A 14,791-nucleotide genomic window follows, 5' to 3' on the forward strand; every position below is an offset into this window, starting at 1 on the left:
CCGTGAGCTCCTACAGTGGCTGCAGGGTTATGCAGGAAGGACTGGGGCGCAGGCTAGGGAGGCTGCACGTGTGATACTACTAGACACACTAGCCAATGGGGAGGCTTGGGGACCCACTACATGAGGAGAGCTCAGGTTGGGGGCTGGAGGCCTGGGAGAACAGCAGGGATGGGGAGGGTTAAGTTGGCCGGCTGGAGTCAGGTTCCCCAAAGCCCGGCTCTTTGCAGCTTCAGCTGTCACCACTACCGGCCCCAAGCTCCTGGACACCTGGAAAGTCACACAATTAGCCAGCCTGTAGAAAAAATACCTTTTTATTAATTATTAGGAATAATCCATTCACTGAATGCGGGGTATATGTTGGGGAAGGTTAGGTACTGCCAGATGGATGAGGGGAAACGTGCAATAGGGCAGTGAGAAGGGGGACAGCCCCCCACTTTCCACAAACTATAAATAGCAACGTGAACACAGAGAATCACAAATAAGAAGAGCCTTCCTCATGTCTCCTCCTATCCCACTCTTTCAGAACGAGTCCCACTGTGGTCCCTAGAGGTGCCAGGGCATCTGGAAGTTCGGGGCCGGGAGCGGGGTGCAGTGCGTGGCCTCGAAGTTGTGCAGATACTTCTGAGCCTGAAGGAAGAGGGCAGGACAGGTGGGGTGCAGAGCACCGCAGTATACAGCACCCCCAAACACCTCCATAGCCTCTGAAACCACCTCCCACACCCTACAAGCTGCCACTTCCAATGCTTACATGGTATCCCGTCTCCAAGCCCCCTGGCCATCCCGGCACCCCCTTCCTGCCCGCCACCCCTCAGCTCACCAGAAACAAGGCCAGCTGCCGCCTTCCGTCTGCACTCATGTCCTCCCCTGTGGAGAAGAGCCGCTCACACATGAGCCATACATCTGGGTATTCATCCCCCTTCCTGGCTTCTTCCCAACACCCCCTCCTGCCACAGGACGTCCTTACCCACACTCCAGGGGAAGTCAGGCCCGTGCTCTGCCTGGTAGGAGCGGAGGACGGACAGGCACCAGTCCTCCTCCACCTCCCAACGGCTATAAATCGAGGCTGCTCAGGGAGAGAAAGGAGGGCTTATCAGTGACCTGGCCCGGCCAGGCCCCCACCCAAAGGCCTCACCGCATCCCCCTGCACCTTCCTCCAGCTGTGAGGAGGCTTCCAGCCACTGCCTCACCACTCGAAGACCCTCCTCTGCCATTACACGGGGATACCTACAGAGGGAGCACCAGGACGAGAGGTCAGGACCCAATTCTCTTCACTCCTCATCCCTAAACCCTCTTCCCTCCCTCCCTTGCCACGCCAGTGTCAGTAAACACATGCACACACACGCGCACGCACACACACACACTCCCGCTTACCGATACTGTAGGAGCTTCAGCAGGAGGTCATTGCCTCGGTTGGACATGATGTCCTCAGGAACCCTGGGGGTGAGAACAGTGTACACTGGAGGGGCTGGAGGTTGAGGAGGAAGGGTCTGGATACCTAGGTTTCTGGTGGGCAGAGGTGGGAAGGGCAACTTCCTAGCTACATCTGGGATCTAGGAGGGCAGAGGCTCCCAGGCACTCACGTGGTGGTGATGATCTCATCCTTGGTTCTGCGGATCAGCAACACAGGGCCCTGGTACCTTCAGAGGACAGTGTGGTGCTCAGAGGGAGAGGGGACAAGTGGCCACCCCACCCTTGCACTGGCTGCAGCCTAACCCCCTACAATAGCAGGGCCCCAAAGGCTAGCCCTTCACTCAGGGGTGAGAAAATATTTAAGAACAGGCATGGCCCACATTCTGGCCTTACTGGGAGATCTGCTTGAATACCCAGCAAAGCCTGTACAGTGGGGAAGTGGGGAAGGGAGTTACACGCCGGTTACTGGCCTGCCCTCACCTGCACAGCTGTTCTGCATTGTTCAGATTGAGATGCTGCCTCACGGTCCTGGTCACAAGGCCCCCTAGAGTGGGATCAGAGTGACGGGATGGCAGAGACAAAGCCCTTGTACAACATATAGTTCCCCACTGTTCACAAAGAAAACTAAGGCCCCAGACAGGGGAGCCCCCCTGCTTTTCATCCCGTTGGGTGACCCACTCCCCACCTACATAAAAAGGAACCATCTCCAGTTAGAATAGTTCCCAGTTCCAGCCCACCCCTTCCCTGGAAAGGCAGGCCTGGGAGCTGCACTCACTCCAGCTATCTGGCATAACCTTCAAGGCCAAGGGCACCAAGTCATCAAAGGAGGCATCCAGGATCACAGCACTAATGTCTGGGTAGGACATGGCTGCCCATGTGGCTGGTACCAGAACAAGGAAGAAAGGTGAGGACCGAGGGGCTCCTGCCCACCACCCCACCTTTGTCCCATTGACCCTACAGGCTGACACCATCATCTCTACTAGGTTAGCCCCAGGTCCCCCTTAACCCCTCACTTCACTTGGCCAGGGCACTGTATGGAGAAGAAGGAGAGAGAATATCAAAGTGTATCAAAGACCACGTGCAGAGGAAAACTTCACTTCCCTGATCTCCCCCCTCCAGGACCCTGGTCTGCTTCTTTTCATAATGGGCATAAGGTAGAAGGAAATGTGAACGTATACAAATAGGATACCATCTTCCAGACACCCGCAGATATCCCTCGTCCGTCCTCTCCTCCCTTAAGCCTCTACCCCACTGCTGGGCTCTCAGGGCATTTCCCTACTGCTCTTTGAGGGGGGTGGGGGTGGCATAATTTGCCCGGGGAGGGGGGTAGGCTGGTACCAGTGAAGCCACCGATGGACCAGGCATAGATGATGATGTCCTGGGGCTGGAAGCCCAGGCGGTGGATGGCAAACTGGACCACCACATCCATGGCATTGGCCTCATTCTGAGGAAATGGCACCCCCTGCAGGAAGAAGGGCAAACTCAGGAGTGGGTTAGCACCAGAGGCTGGTTCATGGGCCACTTGCACGCTTCCAGCACAGAGCTACCCTACAAGAGACAGAGGGTGCAGAAGAGAAGGGTGGCGAGAGGACCTGCACTCTCCAGAAATGCCACTTCTCACTGTGGGGTGGCGTCATGGTTCCCTGTCCTTGGCACCCAGGTGACAGATGAGTGAGAGCCACCAGAGAAATATACACCCCTTTTCCTAATTCCAGTGGCTGACCAGAGGGAGACAGACCATAACCATAAATTCAGGAAAAGAAAGGGATTTCAGAGAGTGTCTCACCGTGCTTCCAGCAAAGCCTGGATGATTCCAGCCCAGGACAGAATATCCAGCTGCAACACAGGAGGAGGAGGAGGAGGGGCTATGACCTTGTGGCCCACACCTCCCCCACCTCCAGCCCCGGGGGAAAGACCAACACAACATGGGAGCCCTAAACAACCCCAAATTTAGAGATGAGTAACTCCAAGCTTTCTCAGAACAGGGAGATGACACCAGAGGTTCTGAGGCAGCAGAAGGGAGAGATGTGATTATGTCATGGGGACAGAATGAAGGCCATAATGTTAGGGACACAGCCCAAAGGGAGGGAATGTAAGGTTGGCAAAGCGAATGGGGAGTAAACTTTCCCCCCAAATGTGAGAATTTCAAACCTCACTCAGACAAGGTGATCTGGCCCAGGGAAGTTATACTGGTGTGGGAAGGTGGGGACATTCCATTCCAAAGGGCAGAGACGAGTATTGTGCCCTGGGCCTACCTTCCAGAGGTGTAGAAATGCAGCCCACCTCATAGAAGCCCGCGTTCCCCTCACAGCAGATTACCTACAGAAGGAAGCAGGAAGGAGGGCTGGGAAGGAGCCAAGCTGGGACTGAAAATCCCCCGTGTGGCAGGACGTGGGAGCTTTACAGGGAAGAGGAAAGGGCCTGTTGTCTTCAACGGGAATAGAAACTTCTAATTTTACAAGGTGCATGAGAGGCAGAGTGGATGCAAAAGCTTAGCAAACTGAGGAAGACGAACTGCTCGACCACTCAGCAGTGTCGTTTTCCTTGGAAGACCACCGGAGGACAGCTCTCAGAAATGGGGTTATGGATATTTTTTTCCTTTCTAGTTTTTGGGTCTATTTTTTTCATGACTGTTTCTTTTGTGTGGCATGCCAATCACTTTCCATCTCTGGGCCCCAGACTTAGAGTCAGATAAACTTTAATTTCATGGGGCCCCGAGCCCAAATTCAGAGATGGTGGAGCTTGCATGGATTCTCATAGCAGCTGGGCAGTGCCGGAACCAGGAGTCAGCTCCCTGGACTGCTGACTCAGTGCTCTTTCCATGGCTCCCTCATGGAGGCAGGATATACTGGAGGCCAGGCTACCTGGATTCAAATCCCAGCTCTCTCACTTACTGTGTGGTCTGGGAAAATTATCCCAGGCTCAGTTTCATCATCTGTAAAATGGGCTCTCCTAAAAATAGTACCTCTTCTGCAGGGTTGTTTTGAGGATTAAATATATGCCTTCTATGTGATAAATGCTGTCTAAGTGGTGACTATTACAAGATTACTTTTTGGTCCTTGAATGTCAACTCCTACTTCATCTATTTCCCTGTGGTAGGGTTTTCCTACGCCAACATGTCTTGAGGGTGGGGTGGGAGATGGGATTATCCCCAGATGTACTTCTTAGGGCTGCTGTAGAACTGAGGTCCCCAGAACCTCCACTGCTCTCCCCGCACCACTTTTGGGCTGGGCTCCCTGCTCCCTCTCACCAACTTCTGTCCCTGAGGCTCAGCTGTCCCCCGCCGGTCCACAAACATGGTGTCAATCTCGTTGCCATCGCAGGCCAGCAGCTTTGCCCGGCGCCCGTTGCACTGAGTGGGGGAGATGTTGTGAGGGGCAGGAGGTCACATCCCTGGTAGGGGGAGAAGGACCATCGGGGGTGGGGTGGGGGCAGGGGGCCTCACCTCTTCCACCAGCCGGGCCTGGCCCTGCAGCAGCATGGGCATGAGGGCCTTCTGGAGCAGGTACACTGAGCCTGGATATAGCATCCGGCGCCCCAGAGTGTGCGCCACCAAGTAGCTGTGGGGAACATGGGGTTAACGAACCCTTGACCTCAGTAGAACCCAGGGATCATCCTAGCCCTAGCACTCAGAGACTCTGGGGCCTGCTTCACCCCTGACCTTTACAGTTTTGTTTCTTGACCTTTACAGCTTTGTTCTCCTCTTTCAGGACATAATGAAGTAATATATGTACCAGGCTGGTGTTCTTCAAAATTTTTTTTACTACAACCTTTATAATATGCACATTTTATATTGTGGCCCAGTACACACATCTATATTTATAATATTGAAAATTTTAGGAGATAATATTTTCTATATGCGATAAGTAATTCTTATTAATTAAGAGAGAGGGAGATACAGAATCGGAAGTAGGCTCCAGGCCGGGAGCTGTCAGGACAGAGCCTAATGAGCTGTCAGGACAGGCTGGAACTCACAGACCGTGAGATCATGACCTGAGCCGAAGTCGGCCGCTCAACCGACTGAGCCACCCAGGCGCCCCTATTCTTTTTAATTTTTAAATGTTTATTTATTTATTTAGAGAGAGTGCGTGCACAGGTGGGGGAGAGAGAGAGAGAGAGAGAGAGAGGCAGAGAGAGAGAGAGAGAGAGAGAGACAGGGAGAGAGAGAATCGCAAGCAGGCTCCACACTCAGCGTGGAGCCTGACACGGGGCTTGATCTCACGACTGTGAGATCATGACCTGAGCCGAAATCAAGAGTCAGATACTCAGCCAACTGAGCCACACACGGACCCCATAGCAAAGTTATTATTAACTATGATTCTGTTAATGTATAAATGCAACTTATTTAAAGGCCCCCTATAATACTTTAAAAAATGACAGCTGTAATTCACTCCATTTCAAGATTCATGAATGGACGGTAGTTTGAAATACACCACACTAGACTGCAGACTCCACCAGGGCAGAGACCTGACTGTTCTGTTCTGCAATATGCCCTATTCTGCCACGTAGCAGGTGGCTAGAGCCTGACAAAGAGGGGCTTAATAAATATTTACTGAACAAATGCACTAATCTAGACAGATAAGCTGTGGTAGGTATCTGAAAAAGACAATTAACCATTTCCAGTTAATCCTGAAATAGGATTTGTCCCCAGAAAAAAACAGGTATGTACCACCCTGTCCAGCATCCCCTTAAAACTGCAAATTTGGTTTGTCCCTCTGACCAATCGTCACACAGGCAACACTGATCACTAAATCCATCCCTTTCCTTGGTATCTTGGAACTGCCTCCCAGCCTCCAACAATAGAAAATTACCACAGCATCTGCTCTACTGTAAGGGAGGAAGGCTTATTGTTGTCACTTCTGACATCATCAGTAGCCACAATTTGGGCTTTGCTGTCAAGTACCCAGGCAAAGTAGTAACCCTTCTGAATATGTTACTCTACTTAATATACCAATCCTATAAAGTGCGTTATTCATGGATGCAGAAATTGTAGCTTGCTTAAGGCAGAAGAATCTAGGAGTAGAGAGGCCAGGTCAGGGGCACAGCTGTCACCAGATGCCACTCCAGCTAAGGCTATGTGTCTCCACCACACTCTCAACCTCATTGTTTTCTCTCAGCCTCATTAGAAGGGCTTTTGTGGGGTGTCTGGCTGGCTTAGTCGGTAAAGCATGTGGCTCTTGCTCTTGGGGTCGTGAGTTCAAGGCCCATGTTGGGTGTGGAGCTTACTTAAATAAATTTTAGCAGCACCTGGGTGTCTCTGTCAGTTAAGCATCTGTATTTGGCTCAGGTCATGATCTTGCCATTCGCGGGTTCGAGCCCCACACTGGGCTCTCTGCTGTAAGCACTGAGCCCACTTTGGGACCTCTGTCTTTTCCTCTCTCTGCCCCTCCCCAGCTCTCTCTCTCAAAAATAAATAAACATTTATAAACAGGTAAATTAATTAATTAATAATAATAAAATAAAAGAGCTTTTGTGTCAGACAGAATTATTAATATCCCAACCCTTCATTCACCATCTGTGAGACTACACCTCCCTGAGCCTCTTTTCTTCACATATAAATGTAGATTAAAAACCATCACAAATAATACAAAATACATAGCACTAGGCCCAATAAATGGCAGCTATTTTATCCATAGCACCCAGTCCTGGAGTCCTCACCTGATGTCCCCTCCACCCCAGATGGCCTCTCTTCCCTGCTGCTTCTCACCTGGTGATCTGACAAGGCAGCTTCTTGACCCGGTTGAGGAGAGTGTCTGCTGTCCCCCGATGCAGGGGCTCTGGGCGAAGCAGGGCCACGCCCTGGCGGGAAGGGCCCCCTCGAGACTCCTTCCTGAGGATGGAAAGATGTAGGGGAGGTTGGAGTCAGAAGCAGCAAGCTGAGGTCCAGGAATGAGGAGATGGCACTGGAAAGGAGGCCCTGGGGCCCAAGATGGGGATAGAGGTGTGGGACAGGACAGAGCAGGATGGAGTGAAAGAACTGGGGCCTCACCGGCTGCTGGGCTCTTCCCAGTGGAAGTCCACTGGCCAGCTCTTGAAGTCAAAGTTGTAGTTGGCGAGCTGCCTCTGTGGTGGGCAGGGAGAGAAAGAGGAGGGGAGGAAAAGGGAAACTAAGAAATTGGGGCAGGCCCACCTACCCACCCTTGGCACCCTCATCCACAGGACTGGCCCCCACACATCACAGGGAGACAAGTTGAGGTCAACACACTCCTAGTTCATAGAGGGTAAGCTCTGTCACAGCCAGAAAAATCAGGCAAGAGAGGATACCCTATCAGGTATCAAAACTGGCCTGTCTGCTTCCAGAAGAACTACTCAACACTCTTTGCTTTTCCAAAATATAAAACTGACCCACCCCAAGAAGGGGTGGCTAGAGGTGCTGGTGCTTTTGAGGGAGGAAGTGGGGGCGGGGTCTGTTGGCTGGTCATACCCCTTTCCCCCACCGGGTCCTTTACATGATGTTGCCCTAGAGGATCAAAATGACTGTCCTAAGGTTGGGTGAGAGGGAACAAGGGAAAGTAATGTCTACAGTGAGTGGTTCCTTTGCATTGGAATCACCTCCTGAACGAAGCCCTCTCTGCTCCATCCTCACAGCCACCTCCCTTCTCTCACCTTCGGCAGCCATGGGCTGGTGATGCCAACCAGGCTATCGATGCCTCTAGTCACCCCACGAAGTCTGTCCACGTGCTCTCTGAGGGTGGCGGGAGCTGTGTCTGACTCTCTGCTGTACCCCCTCCCTCACCCTGAGAGCTCCCAGTGCTCTATTTTGAGAGCTCTTTTTATTTTCTGTCACAGGAAATTTTTTTGACATTTTCAAAAATAACTTGACTAAGGAAGAACAACAGAAACACTGTACAAAAATGTAAATGGCAAAACAAAACAAAATGGAAGAAAAGCAAATTTCAAGCAGGCTTTGCTCAGACCAGGCCTCAAATCCAGACCCAGCCCCTTCCTTTGCTCTGTGACTCTGCTTGTCACTTAACCTCTTTTTTCCTGTGTCCTCAGAGGTATAATAATGCCACCTCGTGTGGCTATTGTGAGGATTGGGAAGGGCGTACGCAAAATGCCTCAGACAGCGGCGTGGTAGAGCTTCATTACGTAGCTCTGTAAACGGCAGCGTGGAACAACCAGTAACACGATGATGGTAGGGTCACAGCTCTTTGATCCCAGGAATCCCTAACAGGGAAGAGCTTTATAGGGCCCCAAAGCCCCTTCTCAAAGATAATCACACTCCAGCACCAGCTGGGCTGGCACAACTCCAAGGACACCATGCCCTGGCTTTTCTCCCTCCTGGCACCACGCTGTGCTTCTGGGCACAACAGTGGACACACCTGTCCATCTTGACCCATCCCTGAACAAAACTAGCATGGTGTTCAATGCACACAGCCAAAATAAACAACACTTACAGAACCGAGCTGCTGTGACAGAGACAAGACCCCCTTCTAAGATGTGGAATATTTCCACATCTAGACAATTCTTACAGATGGAGGGGAGAAGGGTGGAGGATTGTTCTAGTGGAACATCCCGTTAGAAGTGGTAGGGAGGAAAATTCTCTGGGTGGACAGTTCACTTGCACAGGGGAGAAGGGCTACAGCAATGTGCAAGCAAAAACCTACTGCCATGGGTGGCAACACAACTCCTCGCCCTGGCAGAAGCTGGTGCCCAGTGCTCTGGAGAGGCAGCTGAGAAACCTGCTGCCAGGGCACCTGTCTGGCACCTTTCCTGGGACCCCTTACCTTGTTTTCTGCAGAGTGGTTCCTATGTGTTGCCTCCAAGATGGTGATGAACTGCCGGTACTGGGGGTTGGTCCAGCGGCCGATGCCTGGTAGAGAGAGGATAGGAGACAGTGTTAGGAAAACTGGGAAGAGCAAGCTGAGTAAGTTTCAGGAAGAGGATTGGAGATGGGCATGGAGAAGGCCCTGGAAAGGGAAGTGGGAGGGAAAGGAACAGGTGGCCCAGGGTCTGGGGAAATAGGAGAGTTGAGCTGACCGCCTTTCTTCATATCTAGCAACTGGCTTCAGTGTTCTGCTACCCAGCTTCTTCAGTTTGTTTCTTTATAGGCTGGCAACCCTCAACGTTCCAGAATGTTCACTTTGCTAGTCATGCAACCTTACTGTTGCATGCAACACACCGTCATGCAACCTTACTGTTCATCCTTGTGAACACTGAGTCTCTCTTTTTTTCCCTGCCACCCTTCTTCACTGCTTGCTTTCCATCTCTTTTCTGTATAGTCTAACTCCCTGTCATCTGGCCTCATGGCTCCTGCTCTTGCCCCGTAATCACTTCCTCACTGAATCCGAAGTCTCCTTCTTCCATCCCCACTCTCTTGCAACTATGCCTCTCTACACGATTCCTGTCCCCTGAGATTCCTTCTCTGCTTCCTGGGTCCATCTTTGCCACCTTCTGAATCCTGGACCGCTCCTCCCCTGCCTCCATTCTACTTCCCTCTCTGAAATAAGAGCCATCCTCAACACTGCACTCATTCCTCTCTTCACCTGGCCCTTTGGCGATCACATCTGCTCTCCCTTCACTGCCAAGGAGTCTCAAACCCTGACTTCTCTGCTTCCGTTGACCCGACAGGTGTCATGTGCCAGGCACTGTCCTGACGTGGGAGATAGCAGGAAACAAGACACACAGGTCCCAGCCCGGAGAGCTAGCACTTTGGCTGGGGGTGGGGTGGGGCTGGAGAAAGACAATAAGCAAGTAAACAAGAACATTTCAGAGAGGATTAAGTGCTATAAAGAAAAGAAAACCAGAATCAACTAGAATGCTATTATTATCAAGGGTAGAGACCCCAGACAATATTAAGAATGAAGGAAGGTGCAGAATGATTTGTATAATGTGATGCCATTTGTATCAAAAAGGCAAAATGCACAAATGAATGGCTATATATGGTTTATGCTTACCATATTTCATAGATTCTAAAATGCATAGTTTTTCACATTTGAAAACTGAAACTGGAATGTATTTTACAATTCCTAACAGCTTAGATTTGATCAAATGAGGTATATCTTTCATAAAAGGATAAAAATGTGGACCAGGAAAGAAACCACACCAAGTGACAATGGTTACCTCTGGGGAAAGAGGAACACAGAAGTGGGGAAGATTCCAACAGGAATGCCAACTCTGAATGCAATGCTTTAGAACTTTATTGACAAAAAGTATGTGAAGCTACATGACAGAATATAAGCATTTCAGTTCATGACACTTTGTTCTCTGGACTTCTCTATATTTAATTTATGTACCCAAATTAAGAATAAATAAAATTTGGGCTGCCTGGGTGGCTCAGTTGGTTAGGCATCCAACTTATGATCTCATAGTTCTTGAGTTCGAGCCCCACATCAGGCTCTCTGCTGTCAGCATAGAGCGCACTTCAAGATCCTTGGTCTCCCTCTCTCTGCCCCTCTCCCACTCATTCTCTCTCTCTCCCTCTCAAAAAAAAAAAAACTTAAATAAATATGTAAAATTTAAAAATAAGACAAAACCCAGGACTGGGAGCTACTTTTAGGTGAGGTGGTCAGGGAACGCCTCTCTGATGAGGGAGCCCACCCCAATGGAGATCAGCAGGCAGGACACCGAAGGCAGAAGGTCCCCGCCCCAGGCTGGATATGACTGCAGCCATGCAGCTCCTAGTCTACCACCTCTCTCCAAGCATCCCTTCACCCAGTTTTCTTCACGTGCATCGGCCGAGGGGCAATGATTTGGACTCTCTCTTCATTTTTAAGTTGTGAGATATAACATACGTGTGTCCAATATATATCCAGTTTAAAAAATACGAAGCAAACATTCCTGTGACCATCACCCAAGTCAAGGAAGAGAACAAAGTCACGTCCCTCCAGGAGCCCTCCCCATCCTGTTCCCTCCCTCTCCCAGGTAATCACTCTCCTGACTTTCAAGATAAGCATGCCTGTGTTTTGCCACTTCTGTATGCATCCCTCTTGAACTTTACATAAGTAGAAACACACTGCATACATCATTTGTTAGTCTTCTTTTAAAAAAAATTTTTTTTCATGTTTATTTATTTTTGACAGAGAGAGAGAGACAGAGCATGAGTGGGCTAGGGTCAGAGAGAGAGGGAGATACAGAATCTGAAACAGGCTCCAGGCTCTAAGCTGTCAGTGTAGAGCCGATGCAGGGTTCGAACTCATGGACCACGAGATCATGACCTGAGCCAAACCTCGGACGTTTAACCGAGTCAGCCACCCAGGCGCCCCTTGGTAGTCTTCTTCTTGCATTCAACATTACAATTGTGAGACTCATCTGTGTTACTGAGTGTAGCTTCAATTTGTTCATTTGCATTGCTGTATTGTGTTCTGCCCTAGAACTAGACTCCCTGCCATCCTACTATTTGTGGCCATGAACTTGTTTCCAGTTTCGGATTATTACAAACATATATACGGACATATGTGGAATTATTGTAGGGTATATGCATCTCTTCTAGATAATAGCAAAGTGTTCTGCCAATTAGCTTTTCATACTTAAACCACGCCCTTTAAGAAAAAGATCATGCCTTCAACATTCCCAATTATTCCCCCTCAGGGCCCAACACAAAACTGTATTTGCAGAAGTGACTTCATAAATATTTACCCAGTGAGGGATAGATCCAAACCAGGCTCCCTCTCAACCTACCTCGGAGGCAGGCCACTCCTGCCAGGAGTAGCAGCAGTGTCCCCGCATAGTGAGAAAACGGCACCACTTTGGACAAGCTCAAGTAACCTGGGAGGGGAGAGGCATCACATGAGAAGCTCTCCCCACTGCCCCAACCCCCACCCCGTACCCTCTCTTTGGGACAGCCATGCCCTCTGAGGAAGAAGATGCCTGCTGGAAGAGGGAAGCCAAGCCATCCTCTCAGGTCCCCTCTCCTCTTTAGGGGGGGTCAGCTCAGCTGCCAACAACCTGCCCACCACCTTTGAAACCACACTGACCTTTCCTGTATAAGTAGAAGAAGGCGAAGGGAGAGGAGTAATAAGAGATGGACCAGAAGACTGAAGCCTGCAGCAGAAAGATGGGGACAAGCAATCAATACACACACACACACACACACACACACACACACACACACACACAGGTCTGCCATTTCCAGGCCTAACCTCTGAGCAAAGTGGATAACCTGAGGGAGATCATATCAAGTACCTATTCTGTGCATGACACAGTAGGTGCTTAATATTTGTTAAAAGGCAACGTATCAGAGCATAACAGAGGCTGGGAAAATTAGGTACGGGTTCTGTTTTCTTCCTCTCATCTCCAGACATAATTTCATCACATTGAAAGGCCAGTTTCTCTTTCTACTCAAGTTAATCAAGCCTTTTCACTCGGCCCACTCAGGACAGCACCTGGCCTGGTCCCCAAGAGATGCACAAACGTCACCATAGGAACCCTGCCAGAGAAAACAGCTGTCTTTGCAGCCAAAGAGGTTAGTTGCCAGGGAGGACAGGTCACTGGGGACCACAGGACTCAGCACCTGCAGATGGTCCCAAAAGTAAGCACAGTTTCCTCAGGGCTCAGGCTGCCCCAGAGAAAAAAAATGCACACACCAAAGGGGACTGCCAAGTATGTGCACTTGACAGCACATCCGTGTGTGTGTTGAAGTCTCTTGCAGAGCCCAGAACATCCCCCACCCCCGGGGGCACTGCCTTCTCCCAAGCTGCGGGGGAGAAAATTCGGGAGGGCAAGTGGGTCGGAAAAGATGCAGTAGTCCCAGATGGCAGGGCAGACGTACCAGTGCCAGGATGCTGTCCGCATGCTTCTCCAGGGCACGGGGTTGATAGTACGTATCCTGCCAAAGCAGATGGCTGTGTCAAGGGCCGTGTCCGTTGACAAGTCCTTCCCCTTCTCTTTTGAAAGCCCTGATTCGTGTCCTCTGGTTCTAGCCTTCAAAGCTATCCCTCCTGGGACATCCCTGTCTCCCACAGAAGCCCCTCTTCCCACCCCCCACCCCCACTCCAAACCTCATTTCCTATCCCAGACCGTGAGAACATACCGGGCTGGACTTGGGAGCAAAAGTGAAAACATCACTGAATGATTTCTGCTCCCAGTTTCAGATGGGTTGTGGGCATGTGCATATGGGGAGAGGGGTTAGAGCAGCAGAAAGGAAAGGCACCATAACAACTTTAAGAGGGAAAGAACAGAAATAACAGTGGGGTGATTAAAGAAGAGAATGTGGCTGAGGGTGGACGGTTTGTAGAGGACAGTAAACATAATCTGAGACTACCAATAAAAAGGTGGAGACCGTGTAGGGGCACAGCCTACCACCACCCTCAGCTTTCACGAATGCAAGGACCCTGGGGTCTCCAAAGTAGGTTGGGCGGTTGGGTGGGGGGCAGCGGGTCCGTGACATATTCAAGTCATGTTGAAATTCAAGGCCAGGGTAAAGGGAAGATAAAACAGAACCAGGGAAGGCACCTAGCAGGAAGAAATCGAGAGTTTGACGGCAAAATCATCCAGCTCTCGAATCCGCGCAGGGTCTCTTCCAGGACGTAGAGTCAAATGGGACCAGCACGAACCACGACAGACAGGGTGGGGGGCCGCGAGAGGAAAAAGCAAGGAGTGGTAGTCGGAATGAGAAAGCGGTGGCAAACCGCGATAAAGGAGGCAGCCAGTCCGCAGGCGTGACTTTAACCCAGGAAGCACAAAGAGCACTTCGCAGACAACTGGCTTGACAACCAGGCTCCCCCGATTTCCAATAATGGGCGCTTCTGGGGAGCAAAGGCCGCAAAGGGGTTTGGGCCGTACCATGTTTTTGACCAGGGGAGAACTCGACTCACCCAGGAGCTGGAAGGGGGGGTAGTGACTGAAGTTGGAGTCTCGGGGACGCCGGACGGGGCCCTTTCCGAGTCCCTTTCCCGGTAGATTTTGTAGAGCCGGGGGCCTAGGACGCAGCTCAGCAGCTTCGCCATGGCCCCCGCTCGGGCCGCTGCTCTCCCAGCAGCAGGTCCCCCTGCTGGCCCCGCCCTTCCCCGGCCTCTAAGGTATTGCGTGCCCTTGACGTCAGTACGTACCGGCTCCGCCTCGTGCCGAGCGGAGACATTTTCCGCGCTGCCTGAGACGGGCTTCGGGCAATTGGACCTACGGGTAGAGCGATGGTCAGAAATTAGTTGGAGGCGTTTGGAACGCGGAGAGTTACAACCTTATCAGGTGTAGTCCAGTCACTTATTTCTGTCCCTTAATATTGGCAGACTCTCGAGCGAAGTGGGAACGAGAGGCAGGATTAGGAGCACTTGACCAGAGCAACGGAAAAGAAAAGGTGTCTAGGAATCCATCAAATCAAAGAAATGCAAGATTTTATGAAAAGAATTACAGAAGTTTTTGAAAGAAGTAAACTGAAGGCTTGAATAAGTGGAGAGCTACGTCGCAGTCATGGATATGGATAGGAGGACTCAGTATTGTT

General features: G+C 50.8%; 1 protein-coding gene across 1 annotated transcript; it reads right to left on the reverse strand.

Annotated features, from left to right (window-relative positions):
* Positions 1-295: 295 nt before the first annotated feature.
* ABHD16A (abhydrolase domain containing 16A, phospholipase) lies at positions 296-14,355 on the reverse strand. Its single transcript, XM_047858326.1, has 20 exons — positions 14,169-14,355; positions 13,124-13,180; positions 12,330-12,396; positions 12,034-12,120; positions 9,141-9,226; positions 7,400-7,473; positions 7,118-7,240; positions 4,856-4,970; positions 4,661-4,762; positions 3,666-3,729; positions 3,197-3,246; positions 2,749-2,872; positions 2,186-2,290; positions 1,891-1,954; positions 1,581-1,637; positions 1,372-1,434; positions 1,148-1,224; positions 965-1,063; positions 818-864; positions 296-627 (listed from the first exon to the last, which is right to left on the reverse strand). Exons 1-20 carry the CDS (start codon positions 14,298-14,300, stop codon positions 544-546), a joined length of 1,677 nt encoding a protein of 558 aa, XP_047714282.1. The 5' UTR covers positions 14,301-14,355; the 3' UTR covers positions 296-543.
* Positions 14,356-14,791: the final 436 nt, after the last annotated feature.

Source organism: Prionailurus viverrinus, chromosome B2 (genome assembly GCF_022837055.1).
Source record: "Prionailurus viverrinus isolate Anna chromosome B2, UM_Priviv_1.0, whole genome shotgun sequence".
Classification (NCBI taxonomy): Eukaryota; Metazoa; Chordata; class Mammalia; order Carnivora; family Felidae; genus Prionailurus; species Prionailurus viverrinus.